Source organism: Asterias amurensis, chromosome 5 (assembly GCF_032118995.1).
Source record: "Asterias amurensis chromosome 5, ASM3211899v1".
In the NCBI taxonomy this organism is placed as follows: Eukaryota; Metazoa; Echinodermata; class Asteroidea; order Forcipulatida; family Asteriidae; genus Asterias; species Asterias amurensis.
Window position 1 is genome coordinate 10147301 of NC_092652.1, and position 26931 is coordinate 10174231.

General features: G+C 39.4%; 1 protein-coding gene across 1 annotated transcript; it reads right to left on the reverse strand.

The window, feature by feature from the left end:
* Positions 1-546: 546 nt before the first annotated feature.
* On the reverse strand, positions 547-26931 carry LOC139937332 (INO80 complex subunit D-like). Its single transcript, XM_071932437.1, has 10 exons — positions 26743-26931; positions 22268-22505; positions 20714-21549; positions 12884-12977; positions 11705-11914; positions 11131-11234; positions 9866-9999; positions 8717-8837; positions 7833-8111; positions 547-6645 (listed from the first exon to the last, which is right to left on the reverse strand). The coding sequence occupies exons 2-10, from the start codon at positions 22483-22485 to the stop codon at positions 5510-5512; spliced, it is 3132 nt and encodes a 1043-aa protein (XP_071788538.1). The 5' UTR covers positions 22486-22505; positions 26743-26931; the 3' UTR covers positions 547-5509.

The window sequence follows — 26931 nt, forward strand, 5'->3', positions numbered from 1 at the left end:
CAATGCGCAAGCGCAGACTGTTGAATGAGGTGCATTGTGGGATACATATGCATCAAATTTTGCTACCAGCTAGACCACAATGCACCTAATTCCAAGCTTTACGCACGCGCCCCGGTATTTGCGAAAAGGTCTATGATGATGCAGAAATCTAGTCATAGCCATAGCCTAAAGCTGTAGCCGCAAACTCAAACGCGGCCTTAAGCCAAGCCTATAGACCTTTATCACGCTGTCACCATCTTGGTCATGTCCCCTGTTTCCACAACAGTAATGAATGCTAACATTCATTGCACAAACATGGCACCAGACTATTATTTTGTCCAGTCTCAGTAAATTTTTGGTTCCAATGAGTTGGAATGGAGTAAAATCAAGATGGCAATACCGTGATAAAGGTCTATACTATCCAAGGAACAAGTCTTCAAATAAAACGACACTTGCAAGACCATATTCTGAATGGATTATCAATAAAGGTCGATCTATATACTGTCCGGGAACAAGTCTTCAAATAAAATGACACTTGCAAGACCATTTTCTGAATGGATTATCAATTCTTTAATTCCACATTGAGTCTAGGAGGATGAACAAAACAATTCCCTGCACTTTCGTGACGTAAAGAAAAATATATATCCTCAGGCAAAAAAAAGATGATAGTTGGTGATCAAATCAAGGTGCTTCTAAAGAAACAACAGTAAGAGAGAAACAAATAAAACACCAAGAGTATGATGGACGGTTGCTACCGAATGGTCATCTCAGTTACAGGAACCATCAAGGCCAATTTCATTGAGTTGAAACAGTGGTGGATTTCACATAAGACTAGTCTTACCACGAACCTACTAGGACTATCTTTGTGAAATCGACCCTGGTCCTTTTGAAACTTCTGATTCAGCTCTGTCTATTTATTTTTACAATATTTTTGCAAAAGCGGGGCTTCAAAACATTTGGACAGAGGTTTCAAGAGGGGCAAACAGTAACAAATTTGTTGGCAAGCAAAATCACTCAGCTTATCAAACAAAATATCACTATTACAATTTGTTTTTCTTCTTTTTATACTTGAGCCCTGATAACTTCTGCTAGCAAGCAAATTTGTTGAGCATCATTTTCTAATCTATGAAATATGATCCAGATTTATTGGTGTCGGTGAACCACAGTTGTAGTATTCCTTTTTTATGATTATTAGGAATCACAAACTGGCCTAGATCCAAATTGGGATAGTTCCAGCCTTCATTTGTGACTTGGGTGACGAATTTCCAATTGAGTCAGAATCCCACGGTATCTTGCACATTGGGCAGCACACTTACCGCGCCTATCCTGTCCGCCATTTCAGGAGTCAAAATTTACACAAAGCAATTGGCTCCTAAACATTCAGGATGCACTTTGTGCCGAGATCCATTCCGCAATGTGCAAGGGCTTTACTACTGGAAGTCGGAACACCATAACTTTTGTTAATACTCAGTTATATAGGATTTGTGGCATTGCACGGTGAGGTATCAATGTATATTTGGTTTGCGGTAACACCAAGTGTGTATCTACTTGCCAGGTAGAGTTTGTTCTTAGAGAACTGTCTCGCTTAGGTCTACCACACCTGAAAAATCTACTCCGCGGTAGCAGAATTAAGCAAGACAATTCTCTAAGAACAAACTCTACCTGGCAAGTAGATACACACATGGTGTTACCACAAACTAAATATTAATACTCAGTTAACAATATCTGGCTTAGTCCCCATAGAGGGTAAATGAAAAAAAATTCCAAACAGGAGCCATCCAATGTTTTACAAACTTTTAAAGATCTCCACCCCATGAAGTAAAAATTCGACTAAATATGTCTTTGGAACCTTGTCATCATATTATTATTTAATGGCAACGTAATCAAGAATGCCTCATAAGTGAACTTTTAAAAATCAAGCCAGAGGAAAGAGGAAAGATGTTAACGAAGAGCTTGTTATGTGAACCACAAACAACGGGGCTAAACCCTCCTCTTACACCACAAGTGTTCTTCCGTTGATTTCACCAAACTCTTCCTAACTTAATCTTAATCCTAGGGTTAATCTAAGGACTTAGAACGAGTTCAGTTCTGTATCCGAAAATTTAGGACGTATTGAACCCATCATAAGTTAGGACAAGTTACTCGTCCTAACTCGAGAGAGGATTATTCCTAGCGTTTCATGAAAACGGCTGGACAGTTCTTTGAAGTGAACTACCAATCCTATAGTACGAGGGGCCTGGGGAATGGCAATGGTAAAGTGTCTTGCTCAAGGATACAAGTGATAACTGGGACTCAAACCCAAACTCTGCTGATCAGAAACGTCAGCGCTTAATAAGTCCGCTGTTCTTAACTGCTCAGCCACAACACCCAAATGAATGCAGTGATAGATTCTTTAGTTTTGTTTTCCGATGTTGATTCTACTTAATAGAAATACTGTATCACCATTTTCAAACACTTCATGGAGTCTTGCACAGTTTCTGCTTCTGATCAGCATGAGCCTGAGCAGAAATTTTTGAGTTTCTGAAATAGAACAAATTAAATCACACATTTTTAAAAACAACCATCTTGACCAGAAGCTTCAATAAAAAAAACTAATTCAGAAGGTTTGTGTTGAACACATCATACAGTAACAACAAAAACAAACATACACAAATCTACATGTAAAATATATAAATGAACAAAGCAAAGTGTTGCCACATTGAAAGAATCAGAAAAAACAGCAACAACACAAATCAGAAAAGGTATTCAATGTGGACCGTTTGTGTGCAGGAAAACAAATATTATTGCTACCCAAAATTGATGCTTTACAATATACATATATATCTTTTTCTTATAAAAAAACATAATTACACAAAATACATTTCATCCCTTTGTAATGAACCATTAACCCGGTCTCTAATTCTTAACAAAAATACTATCAATTCTTTTGAAAATTCCCTCAAAATTTTGCATCTGCGCAATAGTGGTTTAAAATGTCTGTACAGCTTCTTTGTTTTGTGGTAATAAATGTATACATGTACATACAATTGCATTCTCTTTTTAAACAATCTTGCAGCAAAAATAGTATTTGGGAATATAAAATAGCGCCACTCAAAGGTTATAATTCTATTTGGTGAACCAATTCCATGGGATGGATATGTCTTATTTATTTGCTTGAAAGTCAGGAATACTTCAAGTAAACAACATAAATTGCTAAGCAATATTTCTCGCTTCACATGTCCATGAAATTGGGTCTCAGGTTTTACCCAGATATTTGATTTGAAAGTTTAAACAAGGGTAGGACAGGACATTGAGAATTTGTAGGAAACTGTGTTGCAAAAAAATTATATGTGTTTTGGAGGGGTACATGACCAACTTTTTATAATGTTCAATGGTCAAATGTTGTATGAACATCGTTTTGAAAATAAAACTTAAAAAACAGTAAAATAAACTTGTTAGGAGGGAAAGTAAACTTTCCTGAAACAAATGACTACAAAAAACCCACAATTTAATTAGAACAGTTCTATGTGGAGTTAATCCTTATCATGGGGCGGCCATCTTGCTTTTCTCACACAATGGGTGCGTTCGTTTAGCTTCCCTGGGTCTACCCTGCGGTGCTCACTCGGGTGAGCCCCTGACAAGAGCTAAACGAGTGACCACTCACTGCTTTCATAGTGATGCCGTTTACCTGGGGCCAGCCCCAAGTGACCCACTCCACAAGCAGGGCACAGGGGGCTGACCTGGGTGAGCTCCTGGAATGACGTCAAAAACTATCTATCGGAACGCACCGGGGCAGACCGGGGATGACCCAGGGAAGCTAAACGAACGCACCCAATGTTACCAAACCGCTGCCGTATCCGAATTGGTGGGTAAGGCTATGACTGAAGCTAAGGGTGTCCTATACTTCAACACATGTTAGGCGCAATCAAGTTGTAGCCACCAATTTGGACATGACCTTTGACTGGAAGGAAAAAGACAGTTCTGGTCCTTTGCATGACATGAAAATTAGAACTGCCATCGTTACTGTTGAATACAGGGAACCAGGCACAGATGACCACAACATAATTAAGGTCTATTGTCACTAACAAATAAAAACTTATTTCCAAGGCAAACGTTCTAGATCGTCCCCTTCAAGGTGGCAAGTAAACTTTGTAGGGAAACTGTCGTTAGTTGGGCCTGTCCAACTGTGGTTAAAACATTCCCTACCATAGTTGGGACAGGCCCATCATGTTGGGCTTTACATCATTAAAAACAGGTTCAGCCACAAGTATGCTCAAGAGTAAATATACTTCTACAGTTTTTTTTAAATGAATACATGTGTGATTATTTCAAATAATTCACGTTGGTTAAAATTGTCAAGAATACTAACTGAGGAATCTCAAATACATTCTCATCGCATCTTTGGCGTGATCAAAGTTTTTCCCAAATATCCAAGCCTGAATAATGCAGAGTACTACAAAATTTGTATTTAAGTGCCCTCTCCTCTAAAGCGTGCTCCAACAAAATGAATGTTAAGTCCTGAAATATTACTGGATGCGTCGTGGCATAGTCAGAGGTATCTCTTTCTTATATTCTCAAAGACTCTCGTTCAGCACTAACATAGATACTGACGTGGTCTAAAGAGCAAGGGCCTCGTTGATAAAAAAGACCCTCCTTTGACACAAGAGCATGTAACAAAACTCCAGTATATCCAACTGCGGAGTTAACTCTTTCAGATTTTCAGAAGAACATATATGCAAAGTGAAAATGTCAGGCAATCTTTCATTTCATTGGAGCAAGGCAAATTTGTCAACGAGTTAGCACCTACATGTAACCCTTGTGACACCGGCAGTTGTTACTTTCAAATGCGAGCAGCCAAACAGTAGGCAACAATGTTAACAACTGGTAGGCAAATGGTAGGCAAATGGTAGGCAAACGGAATGCCTGAGAGTGATCTAGTACCCAGACTGTATTCAATGAAGGACACACCCAGCAAATGCACCCTACCAAAAAGCACATTAGCCAAATCAAGCCCAGTTTCCTAATTACATGTAACAGGAATCGGAGCTCCAAAGACTGAAGTTCTACGTGAGAGTTGAGGTTAGGTTCTTTGTTTTGTTTTCTCTAATTTTAAAAAGAATACCTTACACTATAAAATAAAAAAAAAACACTAAAAAGAAAAACTATATTAAAAGTAGAAACTACAACTGTTATTTTCAGGAAATACATGTAGGTGTAACATTTTAATGACCATTGTTAAGAAAACCCATCTCATAAGATTCCATATCACTTTTTAAAGGAGAGGACTCAAACAAAAATTCAACCAGCAGAGGAGCTGTATAGCTGCTCTTGGATATTTCTTTAAAAAATATACAGACGTCTGATGCATATTCATATCTAGGTATGCATATTCATCTCAAAGCTATGCAAAATTTTGAAACAAGTTCTGGTTGCATGGAAAAAACAAAACCTACTAGAATACAGGAACTGCAAACCAAGTTCATCCGAGCAAACACCATTTAGTCTGATGTTCTGCCGGCTAAAATACAATGCAGGATTTTAATGGTGTGTATCATGTCTGAGAACCTGCTTTTGTTGAGGTTGTGTTCGATGAGGGAGTGGTAACTGTGCTGACTTGGGTCGGCGTAACATTCATATAGTTCAGGTGATTCTGACCAGCAGAACTGACCACTGCCGAGTTGTTTGAGTTGAACACGACCCCCAGGGTTTTGGCCAACACAGGATCATTGGTGCCCAGCGGGAAGCCTAGCTTCTGGGGAAATGTCATAGGTGGATACAGCGCTGGGGTGTGGACTGGGGTGTGGCTCGGGGTGGAGTCCGGACTGTTCTGACTCATCATACTCAGCAGATTGCTATTGTTAAGAATGAGCGCCGTGGGCGAGGGCGCCACACTCCACGTCTGCCGGAAGCTGGGGAGTGCCATATGTTGACTGTTGGCAGAGGTTAGAGTAATGACTGGACTGTGCATTGGGCTAGGTTGCCCTGATATAGTTCTCGGCTGCTGCAGCATGGCGCTGCTAATTTGGGGACTGTGCTGGGCGAGTACATGATGTGGGGACATCTGGTTGCTGTGGGGCGACTGCTGTGGTGAATTAGCCATATGTCTCTGTAGATTCAACATTGCACTATTCATTTGGACCATTCCGTTCCCCATCAATACTGGTGTTTGCATTCTCAATGACTCTAACGACTGGCCGTGCAGCTGGGGCACTGGCAAAGCATTCTGCCCCATCAGACCTGCCACTGCGTTAAAATGTCCACCGTTATCATGAAACGCAGTCTGTCCGGCTACGCTGGTCATAACATGCAGTGGTCCGGATGCTTGCGTTACCGACAAGTTACTGGTGGACACACTGTTGGCAAGGTTTGCAGAGTGGTGTAGCGACCCAGTCATCGCGTCCACTGTGTTCTGTCTCATGGTGTCCTGCAACAGTCGGTTTGCGGCCGACTGCAGGTCCCGGGGTAGACCGTCAGCACCATCTTGATCTCCGGAGTCTCCACTGTTGTTCTGCTCATCAAACATGGAGTTGTTGGTGGACAAGTGTTGGTCCATGGACTGTTTGGACAACTGGTCAAGGGATTCTTGCATTGAGTTGGACACCTCCAAGAAGGCTCTTTCAAGAGCCTCCTGCTCTTCTCTGGTGGGCATAGGGATGGGCATGTAGTCACCATCTCCATTCTTGTCAGCTAGTGAAAAAAACAAAATAATAATACAAACTTAAAAAGCGCACTTTCTAATAAATATTTCTCAAGGTGCTACAGAAAACAAGTATTGAAAGTGTCCATGCTTCATCGACAAAAAATCTTCTTTTTTTGTGCTTCACAATGTTTGAAATGACAACTGGGGAAGACATACCAGTGTACCACAGAGTAGCGCCAGTTTTTGCTAAATGTTTCGATCAGTGTACTCTCACCGTCTAGATGGTCATTTCCCTTGTGTTTTTTTTAACTTAAAATCATTATTTAAAAAAAAAAGGCCATTTTAAAAAGTGGATAAGAAAATTACTTGACTTTGTTAAAAACTACATCTGCATCAACTTATGTTTTAATCTTGAAGTTGCAGCTGATATTAAAACCAAAGCTAACTAATTCTACTACGTTTGAAGTCTTTCACGCTAGGTTTGCAAAAAAACAAATTCAACAAACTTCTGTTTCACTAGTTCAACCAAAATCTGATTTTAACCGGACTTTTCATCTAAACTGCTCACAAAAAGTTAGGAAACTTTTTTCAATCAAGTATATTTTTATCATTTATTACTCTCTTTGTATTAAGTTATATATCAATGCAAAGCTGAGGTGTTCCTCCTTAAAATGATACCACATCTGCAATTGTGACATGTTGCTGAAATCGGCTACATGAATGACAATGAGGCAAAGTCACAAATCAAATGTGCCAAAATTACCCTTATCTGTACTAAACAGTCAATAGGTAATGATCAATAATCAAACCGGTCAAGTCTAAGAACCATGAATGGTTTACACAAAGATTTGCACCAGTGAGAACACCACACACAACTACCCCATCTCTTAAAAAACACCTTGTTTGGGTATTTGCAAGACTCGTTACTGAACTTCTTGTCTTTATATAAAGTGGATTATTAAGATCAGTAAGTTGCCTTGCTTGCTTGAATTACCTTGCTAATTTTGGCATAATTTGATTCGTGACTCTGTCTCTTTCTTACTCATGTGGCCACGTCAAGCAACATGTCATCATTGCAAATGTGGAATAATTTTAAAGAGGAACACTTCAGCTTTGCATTGATATAAAACTTAATACAAAGAGAGTTATAAATAATAAAAATTTACTTGATTGAAAAAAAGTTTCCCAAACTTCTTGTGAGCAGTTTATAATTAGGCAAAGACTTTCCTCCTACCTTCTTCGTGTTCTTTGACAAACTTTGTGAAGTCGTCCGACTCAAACAGGGATAGCTCCGGCATATCCATTTGTAACTTTGGAAGAATCTCCGATAGATCACTGCCATTGCCCTCCGAGTTCAAATCGGAATTATCTGCATCGGAGGTCATGCGGAGGTCAGAGGTGTCTATACCAAGGTCAAGGTTTATGTCGCCAGGATCCATGTCGTCTGCTGGGAGGCTTAAGCGAGGCATGTCTAAACTGAACGATGGTGGCATACCGCTGTTCCTCTGCGGGACTGATGTTTCAAATAAATTAGACAAAAAACATTTAAAAAATGGGTTATCCTGTTGTAATATTTATAATAATAATAACAGTGGCTTCTTAATAGCGCTCAAATTCATCACTCAGTGACACTCAAGGCGCTCAGTATTTTCCTGTAAGATTTTGTGGAGCTTGAAGTAATGAGACCAATTCCTTTACATAGCACCATGTATGGTTTTACAATCAAACCAGGAACACCGGGGCAAACCCCTTTTTGATAAGTGCACTGGGTTCTTTTATGATCATCAAACAACACACAGGAATAACAGCTATATGTCCCATTGGAAGGACGCAGCAATAATGGTTATGGTTAAGTGTCTCACTTAAGGACACAAGTGTCACCATTAGGACTTGAACCGACACTCTGCTGACCAAAAAACCTCAGAGCTTGAGTCCGGTGTTCTTATTCGCTCGGCCACGACTTGCCTAATATTTAATATTTTAAAACCACTATAAGAAAAGGTGAAAGCCCATTCAGCTTTAAACTATAGGAACGTCAACACCTTTTTTCATCAGTTAATCAATCCCTTATTTTTTACATTTTAAAAATTGGTAACAGCACAAGTATGGTTTACTCACAGGCTGGAGGTATTGGCTTCTGAGGTCTGACGTTTCTCCTTGTTTTCTTCTTCTTGTTGGGTCTTGTCAGCGCCGAGGGTTTCGTCTTTTTGCGGGGCTTTTTCTGCTTTGGCTGTAATCTCTGCAAGGAAAGAAACAAAATCGATCAGAGGAAACTTTTAAAGTATGCCCAATGACTGAAGATATAAAGATCGTAAGTGCCTCACGATGATCAAATCTCACCGATAAATGTTCATGTTCTTGGTATCTCTTTCCCCAGTGTGTTCTGTAAATCCAAACACTTTTTTGTACATACCTATGTGGCGCTACGTAGGTATCTGTCAACTCGGATCTTTCTACTCCAATTTGAAGGAATTGCATAATAGCATTTTATTTTATTTTATTATTATTAGAAAGATCTGATCTTTCTGGAGGGTAAACAAGGACGAAACTACATTTTCTTTTTACAACAATTTCTTTCATGCTCAGACTTGAGTTTTTCTTGAGCATAGAGGGTAAACACAGACAGAACTACAGCTTTTTAACAAATTGCTTTCGTTGTCTCGTTTTTTGGGGGCGTTATCTTGATCAATTAAGTTGCCATTGTGGTTCAAGTACTGTACGATATAGTGCACAGTCAACTTAAGTCACCATTGGGGCTGAAAAGGTAAACGGCCAGTATCTGGTGTAACACAAGCTCCTTATAGTGCAGATGTTTTCGATCTTTTGCAACTGTTTCCAACAAGGGCCCAATTTCATAGCGCTGCTTAGCAGCCGAATTTGTGCTTACTTTGTGATTTCTATTTCATAGCGCTGCTAACCGTCAGCACACGAAAAGCGTGCTAACCTTCCGGTGCTTACTGAACGAAAATAAATGACGTCACAATGCAAATCCATGGTGAATGCTCAATATGACCGCCTTATTTTTCTGCTAACCTGTGAAATACACTTGTACCTAACCAAATGTTTCCGCTACAGTAGGCACAACAATTTGCTTATCGTTAAGCAGGGCTATGATATTGGGCCAGGATGTATAAAGGCCATTTTCCATAAACATTTTGTCAAAGCATCAAGACCTTGAAAACACTCTAGTGAGGACAGGTCAGGAAAGGGAAGGGCAGTCAAGATAGAGGGGGTGGGGGAGGGGAGAAAGAGGAGAGAGGCACCCACCATTCTCTTGCAATGCTCCAGACATAATGGGTCGTCATTCTGCATATCAAAGGCAGGCTCAATGCAACGGAATCCCCCTGGGAACTCTGCCGAGCATTGATGGAAGAGTTCTTGGTGCTCGTCCTCAAGAATGTCTGTAAGATTCCACTGTTAAGGAAAACTCTCACTAAACAAAGCAAACAAAATAATTCCAATGTTACTACAGCATTGGGGAAAGTTCATAGATGCCGGTATTTAAAAAACTAAGTTATTTTTTTAAATTGCTGAGGAAACAAGCCAGAATGAATGTGCGTTATTAAGTTTCTCCTTGAAGTGAATAGTGCTGTGCATTTGTCTGAGGTATTCAGGAAGAGAATACCAAAGTGTTGGTGCTATGTTGGAAAAAAAAACCTGTTCTTGAACTGGCCGGGTTAGTTTCGGGAACGTAAAAGTGGATATCTGATAAATCTCAGACCTGGGCCCAATTTCATAGAGCTGCTGAGCACAAAAATTTGCTTAGCATGAAATTTCTTTCTTTATAAAAACAGGACGACCAACCAAATTTCCCTGTGATTTTCAGGATAACGAAACAACAACTGAATACCAGTAACAAGCAATATGCAACAAATGGAAATTTGGTTGGTAATCATGTTTTATCAAGGAACAAATTTCATGCTAAGCAAATTTTTGTGCTTAGCAGCTCTATGAAATTGGGCCCAGGTCTTGTTATACAGGGCGTCAACAAGTTTTTTAATGTAGGTTGGAGCTGAACCAAGGATGGTAGGTTTTTAATATCTTGTTGCGGTACCCACTGCCAAAATATAGGATTCGAACTGCCTCTAGCTACCCGGCAATCTCGGTAGATTGGTAAGACATTGCTCTAGAATTGCAAGGGTTGTGGGTTCAAATCCCACCCAAGTAATATGCCTGTGATATTTTTTTCACAGGACCCAGAAAAGTGCTGAGTATACAGTGCTAACATTGTGTATGGGTAAAAACCAAAACTTATATTCTTTATCCCTGATGCAAATTTAACATTTAATGATGAACCGTTACACAATTATAGGTTGTTAGAACCCCAGCTAAGCACACTTTGCTTGTAAGTTATTTGCTTGACACCTTACAAACCACTCAATTGATTGTAGTCATTACTTTCTCAAAGAGAGGTACCCGGACAATGTTTCTCAGGGTGACTGTTATTAATTCCCAATTACCTTTTAAACACTTATTGAAATTGTTTTGTCATTTTTCTGAAGTGGCAACCAATGAAATGTAAAAAAGGATACGTCTATAGCAACGGCTTGAGTACGGCACTGCCTCCTCCTGGCACGCATCTCCGCTTTCTTCCTTGCTGGCACAAGTTCTGTCCGGAGGAAGCTCCACCTTGGGTCTGAGACGAATTAAAGAGAAGGAAAAATTCATTTGTATGTTGGTTATGAATCGACCTTTACCCTTTGAACACAAAGTTTGTGCAATCACGCACAGTTTTCGAGAACAGAGACTCTGGGTTGACTTACCATTCGTGTTGTCTGTGTGTTGGGGCAGTTGAGGTGGCTACCCGCTTGGCATGTTCTACATATGGTGATCCCAAGTGATCTCAACAGCACAACAATTTTGTGAATTAAAATGTTGTTTTTTTTCATAGCAAGTTAGCACAAACTTTGAATAGCCAAACACATGAAATATAAACTAATGATTTTTTATGCTAGCTTTGCTCAGCATTTTGTTTGATTTTATGAAAATGTACACCAAACTTGAATAATAGCTTGTCATACTTTAAAACTTTTTATCACGATGTCCCATTACATCCCTACCCAAAAGTGACGCAAGTTGAAAGGTTAACTCTACTTGAGGACCTACCTTGTCAAGGGTTGCCTATTTAACCCAAGAATAGACACCACAGCACCAAATGAATGCTCCCTAGCCGCCTTGATGAGCGCAAGACAGAGCCGCTTGGACTTGAGCCTCTTCGTTCGTTGACAGCGGTCAGATTGCAGCACACACGCACAGTGACTCCTCAATCGGGAACTTAGCTCATCCACACGATATTTTCTTGATGGTCCCGATGAACTATCATGGCACATACAAAGGAATGCCATTAACAAAGTATTAGCTAAAGGTCTACTATAATTACTGCAAATGGTAACTGCATCGCTTCGGTATTATTTTGTCACCAAAAAAATCACGCGATTTGAAATAAAAGTTGAAAAAACTGTGTTTCTCATAATTGGCACACAAATTAACATCCACTGGTGGAACTCTTAGTCTTACACATGGAACCCGTTTAATTAGTTAACCCTAACTCCCCTCCACCTAACCCAGCAAAATCAAACTACACATTTTGATTGATCCTGTTTGCCTGAGGAATGCATAAATTATAAGTAATGTAGCTGCAGGGAATTCCCCACCAGAGAATCTACTGAACTCAGAGAATTTCTCCTCATAGTCAGAGTCCAACAGTCTGGGTGTTCAGTTATTATGTGGTGTTGGATTTTGTTAGAATTTGGAAGGTTCATTATACATGTAGCTGCAGGGAATTCCAACAGGGAATCTACTGAACTCAGAGAATTTCTCCTCATAGTCAGAGTCCAACAGTCTGGGTGTTCAGTTATTATGTGGTGTTGGATTTTGTTAGAATTAGGAAGGTTCATTATACATGTACATGTAGCTGCAGGGAATTCCCCACCAGGGAATCTACTGAAATCAGAGAATTTCTCCTCATAGTAACACCCAGACTGTTGGACTAGAGTATAGTCCCACAGTGTGGGTGTTCATAGTATCAGTATCATATGGTGTTGGATTTTGTTATAGCTGCAGGGAATTCCCATTCCCCACCAGGGAATCTGTTGAACTCAGAGAGAATTTCTCCTCATAGTCAGAGTCCAACAGTTTGGGTGTTCAGTATCATATGGCGTTGGATTTTGTTAGATTAGGAATGTTCCTAATAGCTGTAGGGAATTCACCATCAGGGAATCTGTTGAACTCATGGATTTCCACAGTAAAAAAATCAGCAATTTTTTTAATTTTATGAATACATACCTGCTACTGCTACTACAATAATCAGTGAACCTGGGAGTGTATCTATGGGGAGACTGTCTTTCATCTTCATCTTCATCAGAGGAATATTCTAAGCCTGCAGGTAAAAAAAACCAGTAGTAAAAGCTCAATAAGCAAATAATATACCACAAAATAGGGGAGACCGCTAATATAGGAATGGATCAATGCTGGTAGAGCGCTTGCACATTAATCATTGATTTGGACTCAAATCCAGCTCAAGTCAATTTTTCTTTATTTATCCCAAAATTGAAAGCTAAATTAACTCTGCGAAATGTTTAGAATGAGTTTAAGCTATTATTCATTTGTTTATAGTTGCTGGGCACCCCCGAAAAAGACTGTTTCACTGAGAGGTTTCCCCAGGGTAAAGAAATAAAGTAAAAATAAGATTTCAAACATATTCATTGAAAAGTTACTAACGTGCAATATTTATCAACAAGTCCAAACAGGAAGACAAAAGCTTTTACAAGAAAAAAGGGAGGAAAGGTACGTGTAAAGCACAGAATGCAAGCACTTTTTATGTTAACATTTAATTTTATTTGAAAGAAAGCACCTTTTTACATGCAACCATTTACATTGACCTTTACATTCCAGCTGTCGATTTCACCAAACTCTTCCTAACTTACATGTAGGATTAATCTTAGGACTTAGGACGAGTAAAGTTCCGTATTCAAATATGTAGGACGCATTGAACCCATCCTAAAATAGGACGGGTTACTCATCCTAACTCGAGTTAGGATTCATCCTAGCGTTTCGTGAAATCGGCTGCAGGTCATTTTGTGGCAGGCGAGATACTACACTGGTCAGGCATATTGGGAATATTTACATTTTGTGACATAATTTCCACATAAATTCAAGAGAACAAATCTAAGCTAAACAAATTTTGAGATGACAAAAAAAAGACAGCGCAGTCTCCATAAAATATATAAGATTAAATGTTGTCTTTCATTGGGTTTCGTACAAATTGTGCATGCAGGAAGTTAAAGGCAGTGGACACTATTGGTAATTACTCAAAATAATTATCAGCGTAAATCCTTACTTGGTAACGAGTAATGGGGAGAGTTTGATAGTATAAAACATTGTGAGAAACGGCTCCCTCTGAAGTGACGTAGTTTTCAAGAAAGAAGCAATTTTCCACGAATTTGATTTCAAGACCTCAAGTTTAGAATTTGAGGTCTCGAAATCAAGCATCTGAAACCACACAACTTTGTGTGACAAGGGTGTTTTGGTCTTTCATAGTTATCTCGCAACTCCGACGACCAATCGAGCTCAAATTTTCACAGGTTTGTTATTTTATGCATATGTTGAGATACACCAAGTGAGAAGACTGGTCTTTGACAATTACCAATAGTGTCCACTGTCTTTAAGGCTGTGTGGCTCTTTCTGTATAAACATGAGATGTCAAAGGTCACATGGTCTGTACAGAGATAAGAATGTGTTTTAAGGCAGGGTATATCTTTGGTAAAAACTTATTTGGTAAGAACATGGAGGAAGAAAATTAGAAGCACTACAGCTGTTCATTTACATTTTGGTAAAGGATTCTCTTAAAAATCAAAAGGAAATATGGTTTGAGAGAGAGAGAGTGATTCAGAAATATTTCAACCTGAGATAAGGGCCAAATTTCATGGCTCTGCTTACCGTAAGCACAGAATCGGCGCTTACGGAAGCAGGGAATTATGTGCTTACGGCAAGCGTATTTCACAGGTTAGCAACGAATTTGGGCTTCCGCACGTGCGTACTCAACGTAACTAGGCATTCTACGCTTACAAGGCTAGTGCAGAAATTCAGCGCTTGCACGTCAATCGGGGAATCGTGATCGTAAGTGCGGAATTCGGCGGTAGGCAGAGCCATGAAATTGGGCCAAGATTGCGTAAATTACATACAGATTGTTCTTCCTGTGTGATCGCTCCAGATTTTCTGCAATTTATCTCAAAAACGCTATCACCTCTAGCATTGAAATTTTCACAGCTAAGTTTTATTGTATTGTATAAGCCTAATATCTACATTTAATATACACGTAGGATTAAAAAAATCAAACCAATGGTATCAGGCCTGAAACTTCACGGAAATGACGAAGACGATTGCCTCCATGCCCCCCGGTCATTGCCTAGGTGCCTTTGAAATGCTCCAGTAGAAATTAACAATTTCTTCATAGGGCCCCCTTTACGAAGGAGAAAATGCCTTGGTGACCTTGCCCTTTCATAAGCCTTTCAAGCTTGGGGGCAACAGGTGAGTGAGACAGGAATGGGACCTTTTAGACCAATGCAAACTGACCTCTCTGATCCCAGACTACTTGACATGCTCCCAAGACTATACTATGCACGCTTTTATCACAACTTGGAGGGATTTCAAATACACAGAAAACAGGATGTGAGGGCAAGTTAGGTTGTTGATCAGTTTGATTATTTTGTGGGTGGTGATTGACAGGCCCATACACATTCAATTTTGGTTCTATTTTTGTACACAACCAACAAATATGTCTCTAAAAAACTTTAAAACAATGGGAGAACCAATATTTGACCTGAAATATTTTGATCTTTGGGTCATTCCACCAAGTTGGGACACAGTTTGATTTTTGTACAATATTTGTCCATGAGATATTATGAAAAGAAATCATTTATTTGACCCAATTATTTCATGTAACATTCTCCTTTGAGTGAAAATGTTTGATGAAGTATAAATTGTTTTAATGCATTTTAATGGAAATTATTATGAAAAATGTGTGATTTGGATGTAACATGGAAACCGTGTCCATGTTACATCCAGAAGTTTATTTTTCAAATTTTTCCACACTCAAATACATTATTGTGCAAATTCACTTCGTGCACTAATTACAAAAAAAAAATTGTACCAGGCAAAAAAGTTTTTGTGATAGTCAGTGATTTAAAATACAGCAGAAATGGGACAGGACTAAAATCATGCACAAGTCATACAAATGTCACAAAGTGTCCCCCAACTTGGTGGAATGACCCCTTTAGGAAGATGCCTTACAAATTACACCACATATGTCCTCATTGCTTGTTGCTTAAAATGTTTACTTGCCAAGAATTGTTCTAACAATTGACAAGAACAGTTTAACATGCATCCTGTTTTGATAAGAACTTGTAAACACTGTGGCATAATTTGTACCTGGAAAAGAAATATAATTTGTTTGTATACTCTATGGTGTTGGGTACTACATGTTTATTACTCAATTGAAAGGTGTTTATCAGACTCAAAGTCAACATTTTAACATAACCAACGGTTCAGAACCACCCCAACTTATTAGAGATAGTCATTCCATGGTGTTACCGCAAACCCTTCTATATCGTAATTCCACCATGCAAACGTTTCAAATCCTACTAAGCATACATGTATTACTTGTTTTTATTTCTCAAGCCACCCAGGTATTTACAAACTAGCATTTCATTTTTGTCTGCACTAATTACTGTACAGTCAGTACTCAAATTTAGTACTGTAGACTGCATTATAACACACCCCCAACCAGTGCTGCCCCCAACAACTCCCTTTAAAAAAAAATCCATGATACAAGCAAACAGTTTCCAAGAAAACAATAAAAGCAAAATATTCCAAATTTGTGCAAACACACCATGCACCTAATTCTGAAACGTTTCACCGTAACTAGTTTTCATCTAGCTTGCAGGTTTTAAACTGCCCACATTGCCCAGCATTCCAAGCATTGTACTATGCCAATACATACGTTTCATTGAACAGGCACGCACGATGTGGGTTCTGAATAGTTTGACATTTAAATTTGAGGCTCCCTTTATATTATGCTCGTAAAACTTCTATTAAATTGAATCCCAAAATCAGCCAAATTCACAACTGGGATGAACTGACCTATGATTATGAACCATGAATGTATTCCCACAGGTACACGCAGGTTAAAAATAGAATTTCAAAATCTAATTTATTTTAATCGATGCTCATTAAATCGTGACAATAGCATGTGTACATCTGCGTTTTTGATGTATGCTTCCTTTTCACAGGTTTTGTTTATGCTATTTTGCTTCTTTGAAAGGATTATTTTTTGTGTGAAATCAAGCCTGAATTGAGCAAACAACTAAATATAGCCAGCAAAATCAAATCAGCCACAAGATAAACAATTTTTTTGAAGCTTTAACTTTAAAAAGCCCTCTGAATTATTGAAACAAGGTCCTCAGAATGGTGATCACTTGGTGTTTATCTTTGGTTTGGAATGCCCTGTGCAATCTGGCGTATTTGAAAAAAAGTTTCTGTATGATTGTTGTGAATTTTGATTTGTGTCCTACCCCCCCCCCCCCCCAAAAAAAAACCCCCAAAAAACACACAAGTAAAATTAACAATTAATATTTTTGTGTCATGCGTATTGGCCTGTTACGACCCGATTCTCATGAGCTTGTGCATGGGGAAACAATTGATCAAGAACAACAAAAATATATTCAATGAAACTGAAACTGTAAACTGTACAATTTTTTGATTGCTACAGTATGATCATGATTTTGTGTACAGTACAGGGACATTTCATGAACCTGCTTCTAAACCAACGATTTGATGGTATGGTTCATGCTGTGTGGTAGTGTAGATGAAAAACTCAACAAGTACCTAGTCAAAATGCAAGAACGTCGAGTTTAAACAAACAGTTCTATTCAGAACCACCCCAACATATTAGAGATAGTCATTACATGGTGTTACCGCAAACATATCGTATTTCCACCATGCAAAGTTTCAAATCCTACTTAAAATACAAATTGGTTAAAGTGCACTTGTAAACAGGCACGATTTTCAACTCTTGAAAAACAATAGGAACGTTTATCAAGTACAAAGGGTGACCAGCATGTGGTACATGTACAAGTACATGGTGTAGGCTCAATTACTTTTCAGGCTAGCAGTTCGACACTATTGGTAATTACTCAAAATAATTATTAGCATAAAACCTTTCGTGGTAACTAGTCATGGGGAGAGGTTGATAGTATAAAACATTGTGAGATACGGCTCCCTCTATAAAGTAATGTAGCTTTTGAGCAAGAAGCAATTTCCCACAAATTTGATTTCGAGACCTCAGATTTAGAATTTTGAGGTCTCGAAATCAAGCATCTAAAAAGCGCACAGCTTCGTGTGAGTGACAAAGGTGTTTTTCTTTCATTATTATCTCGTAACTTCGACAACAGATGAGCTCAAGTTTGTTATTTTGAGAAACACTAACTAGCACACATGTATGTTGAGATACACCAACTGTGAAGACTAGTCTTTGACAATTACCAATAGTGTCAATAATTGAGAGTTGTCTATGTTGGGCGCGATCGGTCAATCTGCGCGATCAACCGATCGCGCTGCGCTAGTGAAAGATCAAATTAAGATCAATTGGTCGCGCAGCAATCAGTCGATCGCGCAACAATCGGTCGATCGCGCAACAATCGGTCGATTGCGCAATGAAAATTTTTGCGCGATTAACCGATCGCGCTACAAGTATTTTTCCCGTTATCAGCGAATCGCGCAGGAAAGGCTTTGCACGATCGACCGATAGTGCAGGAAAAGTTTTGCGCGATCTACCGAGCGTGCAGGAATGGGTTTGCACGATCGACCGATCATGCATGAATGGTTTCGCGCGTTCGACCAATTGTGCAGGTAAACTATTCCTTTGGGCGATTTCTCAAAGCAATAAAATTCATTGCAGGACAAATTTCCAGTATCACCATAGTGATTTATATAGTGACGTCACACTACGATTGATTTGCATTTACAATCAATGTTACATCGTTACATCTTTGTGACATCGGCCCCTGAACATCAGCCGATCGCGCCAAACTTTTCCTGCACAATCGGCCGATCGGGCAAAACCATTCCTGCACAATCGCCCGATCGCTCATAACCATTCCTGCACAATCGGCCGATCACGCAAAATCATTCCTGCACAATCGGCCGATCGCGCAAAGCCATTCCCACACGATCGGTTGATCGCGCATGTTCGTTGCCGAATGTTGCGCGATCGACCGATTGTTGCGCGATCCACCGATTGTTGCGCGATCGACCGATTGCTGCGCGATCGACCGTGTGCTGCGCGACCAATAGATATTTCAATAGGGCAGCGTGATCGGTCGATAGCGCAGCGCGATCAACTGATCGCGATCGCGCAAATTGACCGATCGCACCCAACATCTATATTCAGACAATTATTGTCTGAATATAGAAAACTCAAAATTTACACTTGAGACTGGATGCCCAAGGCTAGTGATTTTAGCATCCGGTCAGTAAAGTCATGACCAGACAAGACTGGCCATCTTGTGTTTTTTCAATTCAATATTTTTGTTTTGTTTTAAAGGAACACATTGCCTTGGATCGGTCGAGTTGGTCTTTGAAAAGCGTTTGTAACCATTTTTTATAAAATGCTTATGGGTAGAAAGATGTTGTAAAAGTAGAATACAATCATCCACACAAACATGCCTCGAAATTGCGTGGTTTTCCTTTTACCTCGTCGACTAACACGTCGGCCATTTATGGGGGTCAAAATTTTGACTCCCATAAATGGCCGACCATGTTACTTCGCACAGTAGAAGGAAAACCACGCAATTTCGAGGCAAACTTGTGTGGATCATTGTATTCTACTTTTAAAACATCTTTACAACCATATGCATTTCATAAAAAATGGTTACAAACGCTTTTGTTTTGACCAACTCGTCCGATCCAAGGCAACGTGTTCCTTTAAAAGTTATGTTAAAATGTTGACTTTGAGTACAATAAATTCCTCAACTTTACAGTTGAGCATAAAAATCAATGTTTACAGGGTTATTTTGTAACCCTCGATTCCAGATCTTTCTCCTAAAGCAAATGTGGACTTTACGCAAGAATGGACAGTCTGCCACCATTGGTCATCATCACCGTAATTTTCGGATTATAAACGGCGGTTTATATGTTGATTTTGACTTTTTTTTGAACTCCTGCGGTTTATTCTCCGGGCGGCTTGTATGCCGACGTATAAATATTTAAGAGAAAAAACAGCATTTTTCAAAAGAAAGATCGTTTGTAAAATATTCTTAAACAAAAACCTGCCTTTTTTTTGACTTCACTTCCGTGTTTTGAGGTTAGTTTTTTCCTTTTTTAAATTTTTTATTTTGGATTTTTCAACAGGACTCGCGAAAGTATCAAGTGCTAACTACACATCAGTTTGTGGTAAAACAACACATTATACGGTATTTCCATAATTTAACATCTTTTAAAGACATTGGACACTATTGGTAATTGTTAAAGACCAGTCTTCTCTCTTGTAGTATCTCAAAATATGCATAAAATAACAAACCTGTGAAAATTTTAGCTCGATTGGTAGTCGGAGTTTCGAGATAACTACGAAAGTAAAAACACCTTTGTCTCACCATGGTCTCACAAAGTTTTGTGCTTTCAGATGCTTGATTTCGAGAACTCAAATTCTAAACTTGAGGTCTTGAAATCAAAGTCATGGAAAATTACTTCTTTCTGGAAAACTACGTCACTTCAGAGGGAGCCGTTTCTCACAATGTTTTATACTATCAACCTCTCCCCATTACTCGTTACCACGTGAGATTTAGTGATGGTAATTGTTTTGAGTAATTACCAAATAGTGTCCACTGCCTTTAAAGACAGTGGACACTATTGGTAATTGTCAAAGACCAGTCTTATTACTTCTTTCTCAAAAAGGAGCCGTTTTCCACAATGTTTCAAACTGTCAACCTCTCCCCATTATTTGTTACCAAGTAAGGTTTTGTGCTAATTATTATTTTTAGTAATTACCAATAGTGTCCACTGTTTTTAACATCGTTTAATATGAGACTTTTATAGTTTTGTTCAGTGAAAATGACTCACCTAATGAGAACAGGTCCAGTTTCTTTTCTTCTTCCGCCTGATAAATGTCACGGAGACTATCCAATGATTTAAGTCCTAGCTTCTTTGTGAATAACGTCCTTGGTTTCTTAGTTTGGGCTTGAACTACAGAGGCACTTAATGGTGGGAGGTTGGTCACGGCAAAGGGCAAGTTGGGACCTGTGTCCACCTTGGCTTTGGAATGTGTTACATGCGGCGGCATTGTTGGGAGGTGGTCACTTAAGTCCGCAAACAGTGGTGGCTGGGAAAGACTCGAGGACGGTGCACCTAGGGATGAGGCTGGCGAGGTAGTGCGTTGACTTGGTGACTGCGACGACTTGGTCACCTGCTGTAACCTAGCCTGCAGTTCTTGATCTCGCTGCAGTTTTAAGCGCACCTTGTTCTTTTCGAGCTTATCCCGCATCCGATCCTGAAGTGACGACTGCCGTGAGCGTGACTTCTTCCTGGGTTTCTCCGCGACGAAATCATTGTCCAAGCCATCATTCGCGGTGGCAGAGTGGGGAAGTATCGTGGATTCTAACGACCCACTGTGTGACGCTCTCAAAAGGAGCTCCAAAGAGTTTCTACTCAACGCATGACTGCCCACTGCCGAGTGGTTCTGAACATCGGATTTCTTGGATTTGTTCTTGTGCTTCTCATGCTTACGTTTGTGTTTGTCTTTCTTCTTCTTTTCCTTAGGGGGTTTGAGTTTGTCAACGTGTGACTCAATCGTGTGTTCCTCTGCCGCTACATGTTGATCATTGGACGGGTCTCCTGGTTTGCACCTCTTCTCCTTTCTTGGTACGAGACCCAGGACTTGTAAGTGGCTGAGACAGAACCTTCAGACAGGGAAACAACAAAAACATAACTTCATTAGCTCTTACAAGATCTTTTGACCCTTTCAATTGTACCCACATAAAGTGTTCTTTACTCTCCCATCTACTACATGTTTGCAAAATGTATAGCCTCAAATGTTCGCAAATTGAAAACTTTCAAACTGATTAAATGAATGAATGTTTTTGATAATGATAACTGCCAAATAACCAAATACGTTTCAGTTACCTCATACATAGTATGCAAGACCAACAGTGACTACTGGCTACCAATAATGATTTGAAAGCAAAATGTTCCTTGCAGTTTGGTTAATTGAATAAATGTAAAATATTTCCTTTTCAGAAGCATTTTTCACAAAGATGTCAAAACAATAGCACAAAGAAATTATCTTCATATTAATAATTATGGCTCCTGGATGGCACCCCGAAACAAAGATAATGACAAAATAGGGAGACCGCTAACATTATGACTAGATAGCTAGCATGTTGATCTAGAGGTCGCAGATTCAAGTCTCGCTCTAGTCAATATTTCTTTAGATAACTTTCCGTATCCGGCCACCACTTTTTCACTCCTTTTTACAAGAAGGGATATCTCAGTGAGGTAAATAAGATACTGTATTATTTCAAATCGAATGAAAAATTGGTGGCGTGATACGGAAACTTTTCAATTTCTTTGTTCAAATCAACCCTAAATAAAATAAAAGCACAGAATTTCTGCACATACTTGCGGTCTTCACTAGCTGGGATGGGGTTTGTGCAGCGTTGTCGGTTATACTTTGCCACAAATTCACACTGTCGGAAGGGGGCAGTCTTGTCCTCCAGAACGTGACGGATGCAGAAAGCATAGCCATTGAGGCGTCGCTGTTTGCAGACTTTGGCACTGTACGAGCACAGTGGTTTGTGATCAATCTCTGAGAAGTGAATATGCTTGCCCTCGTACATTACTTGACGGTCAACATTGGCTATAGAATCCAGGGAAAAGAAAAAAAGAAGTGAATGTCATTGTTGTTATTTCCTTTTCTCAATCCAAAACACCTGTACCAGTTGTGCTAATTGGCCTTTTAGTAACAGTCAGATGAAATCACATGGTATTATATACAAATATTGACTACTTTGAGTTCTATGGTTAAAGCTACCACTCCCGAGGTGGTCCCCGGCACCACTGATCCCCGGAGTTATCTATTTTCCTGAGGCGCAGTCTAGGTACTGTGCGAGCCATGTAATAGTCTTTGTACTATTTCATGGCAAACGACTATCACATGGCCGCCTGGTTTCAAGTAAAACTAAGACATATTATGTGCCGCACTCCCAATCAATGAAAAGGCAGAATTTGTAATAATAATTACAATGAGGGCCTGTATACATCCCTGAAACCAAGGATGCCTCAAAAGTGACTGTAGCTCGCAAGCCTGATGAAACCTCTAAGCGCAAACAAGGGCAATTCTCACAACTTTGCATGGGCTCCATCTCATGCGTGGGCTCTGTGCGGTGCCTACGCAGTGGAATCGCAGCGAGTATGAACCGGCCTTCAGAAGACAGAGCTGGAGCCTAAGCCGGGCCTTTGAGGAAGGCCCAAGGCTGCTTGCAGTGAACCAGAAACACCACAGGTAATCCCCTACTCTTCTGTGATATTAAAGTGCTCTGGGTTCTTCACATGTATTATACTTTAGTACACAGGACCAAAGGCATCCAATTGGAAGGACAAAACAATTATGGTATTAAAAGATATAAGCATAGTGACCAGCCAGGCAGAAATTCAAATCCATACTCTGTAGCTGCACTAGACAGCTCGGCTACGTATACATGTAGCACCATAATGCATTCTGACTTAAAACTTGTATTGACGGATCATTTTGTGAAGAAAACAGTTAAACAAAACTATCTAGACGATTTACATTTGAGTTTACTCTACACACTGTTTTTACTTGGACAAAGGGAAAAAAGGTTTGGCTGAGTAACTGCGAGGTTCCAGTCTGCGTACATGCTGGTGTTACTGTGCTGACTGATAGTATACAAATATTGACTGCTTCGAGTGCTATGGTTAAAACTACGGCTCCCGAGGTGATCCCCGGAGCGTTCTATTTTCCCGAGGCGCAGCCGAGGGAAAAAGGAACGGTTCAGGGATCACCGAGGGAGTCGTAGTTTTAACCATAGCACGAGTTAAAGCAGTCAATATTTGTTTTTTGACACCCCACAGACTATTTATCATCTTCGAACACGTAACCTTCGTACGCGCATTTCCGATACACAGATGCACAACTGATTGGGTTTGAGGTGGGTAAAAAGACGTCGGGGTACCGCACGCCGCGTGATAGTCGTCGGACTATCACACGGCAAACGATGCACTATCACATGGCTGCGTTTCTAGTAAAACTAAGACACATCATGTGACGCGCTCTAAACCAATGAAAAGGCAGAATATTTGTAAGGGGTGTTATAATACTTCATAGGCAACAGTCTCTGCACGACTTTTTGCCTTGAATGCCTTGATGCCCCTTGAAATGTTCCATTCCCAGAATTAGTTTATGTTTCCCCGCCTGTATAAAAATGCTTCTTTTTGAAAGGGCAATGGCACCAGGTAAAGAGCACACCCTATTGAGGAAACTGTAAAATAATTTCTGCTGGAGCATTTCCAGGACATCAAGGCAATGACCAGGAGGAGGCATGGAGGCAACCTCGTTCCCAGGGGTGATCGATCTCACTGCGCCATTTTTCCCCAGCATGCCTTGCTCGATCATAACCCCTGGAACTGGCCAATTTAAATGTGGTATAATGCTAGCACATTTAAATGAACCATTAATGAGCGTTCATAATTCAATATTTTCTCACGCACACGCATGTTTTTCGTCTTAAAGAATGTTTTTGTTTTTGTTTTTGAAAAAAAGTAATCGTGTCATAAAAAACGCGGGCGTGATCAACATACAAATATCTTAAAACTACAATGCGTACAATTTCCTGGGCCAATCAGCGTTGTTTTTTAGTACATCCCTCCCAGGGGTTAGTGGCGAGAGGTATCGATACGGCGCGCTGCCCTTGGTAGCGAGGCTGGCATGGAGGCAATCACTGTTGTTGCCTGTATCGGCCTGTGTTTCCCTCGTTGAGTATCAATCATGACTAATTACGCTTTAATTGGAACATGTAAGCCAATAGTGGTAATGCATAAATTTGACAGTTTTTGTCCACCAATCAAGTCAGTGCCATAATTTATGCATTGCATGGCACATCCTCAAAATTTGCAATATTCGCAAAACAAGGCGCCCATCAGCGATGTCAAGCCATAATATTGTGAATGTCCTCGCAGTGATAATATTTTCAACTTGCCAAAACTACAGTCCAGATTTAGGGTGATCTCAAAAAGGCTCAGATCTTTTTCAATGACTTTTTCACTGCTTAGTTTTATTGTAGATCTACACTAATTTTTATGGGATTAAAAATATTGAATGGTTCTAAAAAACAAGCGTACATACTTTGCGCCTTGAAGTGGTTTTGTTAGCATTAATCCCGGTTCATACTTCATGCGAATGCAAATGCAATGGGAATCTGACGTGAATTTGACGTTACAACCCTCCTTTCGCAGCGATATTCGCAAGTGAGTTGAGCACAGGGCAACTCGGTGCGAACTTTGTTGGGAATCAACATTCGTATCGCATTCGCATTCGCAGGAAGTAAGAACCGGGCTTTATAGTAAAAACCTATTTGTATCAACTGTGATTGTGACTAGTAAATTATTATTTTTGATAAACCTAAAATGGATAATTATATTAATTGTAGTGACTACTGTACTAGTGGCAAGGGAATGAAAGTGCAAATGTCACAAATTGCTTGTTTAAATTTACGTGTAAATTAATATTTTTTAGAAATTGTAAACATTTTACATTCAGTGGTCTTAATAAAATAAACAAGTTTGTGACAAGACTAGTGTAGTGTCTTTTTGTTTGTGAATGATATTTTAAATTTTGTATTGCTGGATAGTGGATGTTGTTGACAATATTTTTACAAAAAGTAAGAAATTTTTTTGAATTTAAAATTAAATTTGTACTTCAAGTAAAACCATTGAAAATAATATTTGGGGAAAATGATTGGGACTATTTGTTTTCCTTTCTCGGATAACTTTCCGTATGGCGCCACCACTTTTTCACTCATTTTTACAAAAAGGGATATATCAATCAGGTAAATTTGATACTATATTATTTCATTTCGAATGAAAAAGTGGTGGCGCCATACAGAAACTTTTCCCTTTTCTCTTGTATTTTACAATTTTCTATTATTCTTTTGTGGGTAATTGTTAATAGGACATGGACGCAGGGGAGGACTGTCTCTGTTGTGTTGCTAACCGTAGTCGACTACAGTACGCTCAGCAGTCGCTCAGTCAGTGTCTTTAATATTACGGATAATTACGCTTTTACAACGTCAAACTTTTTAAAAATTGTAAATCTTTGATGTACAGTGGTCTTAGGAATTACTGTTGAATGACATTTTTTTAAATTTGAATATTATTTGCTCCATGTTGATAAGGAATGCAGTTGACAATATTTGTAAAAAATTAATAATATTTTTAAAATAGAATTTTTTTGTTCATTATTAAATTATTTTTTAGAATCATTTGGTGAGGCAATTAGTGTGAATGATTTGATTTAATTGTATTTCTAGTGTTTTACCAGTTTCAATTATTATTTTGGGGGGTAATTGTCAAAGGTGAGATTTGTTCTCATCAGCATGGTCGTCGGAGGCGGACTGTGTATCTGCAGAGATTGTTAGCTAACCGCATCGCACTGAGTTCACATTCATTCATTATCTTGCGCGCGGAAGCTGCGAGCTAGCTGGGGCACCATACACACGTACTCCACACTTTCATTGCTCGACAGATAGCCAATGGAAGCAAATGCAGCCAACATAATGTACAAAATCATTAATCATTATGAACTTCTTAAGACCCGACAACAATCTATAAGGAAAACTGACTACCTAAGCGATATTTAAGCTTCAAAATCCCGTTGTAGAGGTGTTTAAATTCACAGCGAAACGCTCCGAACCACACTAATGGAAAAATACGGGCGTGGACACGGGGATTTCCACGAAAAACAAGCCTATTTAATCGTATTTTTCTGACCAAATAACCGATTTTTTTTAACATTCCGACCGACATAATCTCCCAATAATTAGCTGTATTCGTAAATAAATAATTGCTTAATCACTTACCGTAAGGATTGTTTTAAATTTTTGGGCGATATGGTGAAGAATTTTGACGGGAAATTCGGCACATTCAAGTCTTTCAAAATGGCTGCCGTGTATGCGTGCTGCGTTTGTGCATAATTTGCTTGGCGCATGCATGCAATGACATCAAACAATGCAATGGGCGATCACGACAACGCAAGACTACCCGGCCGT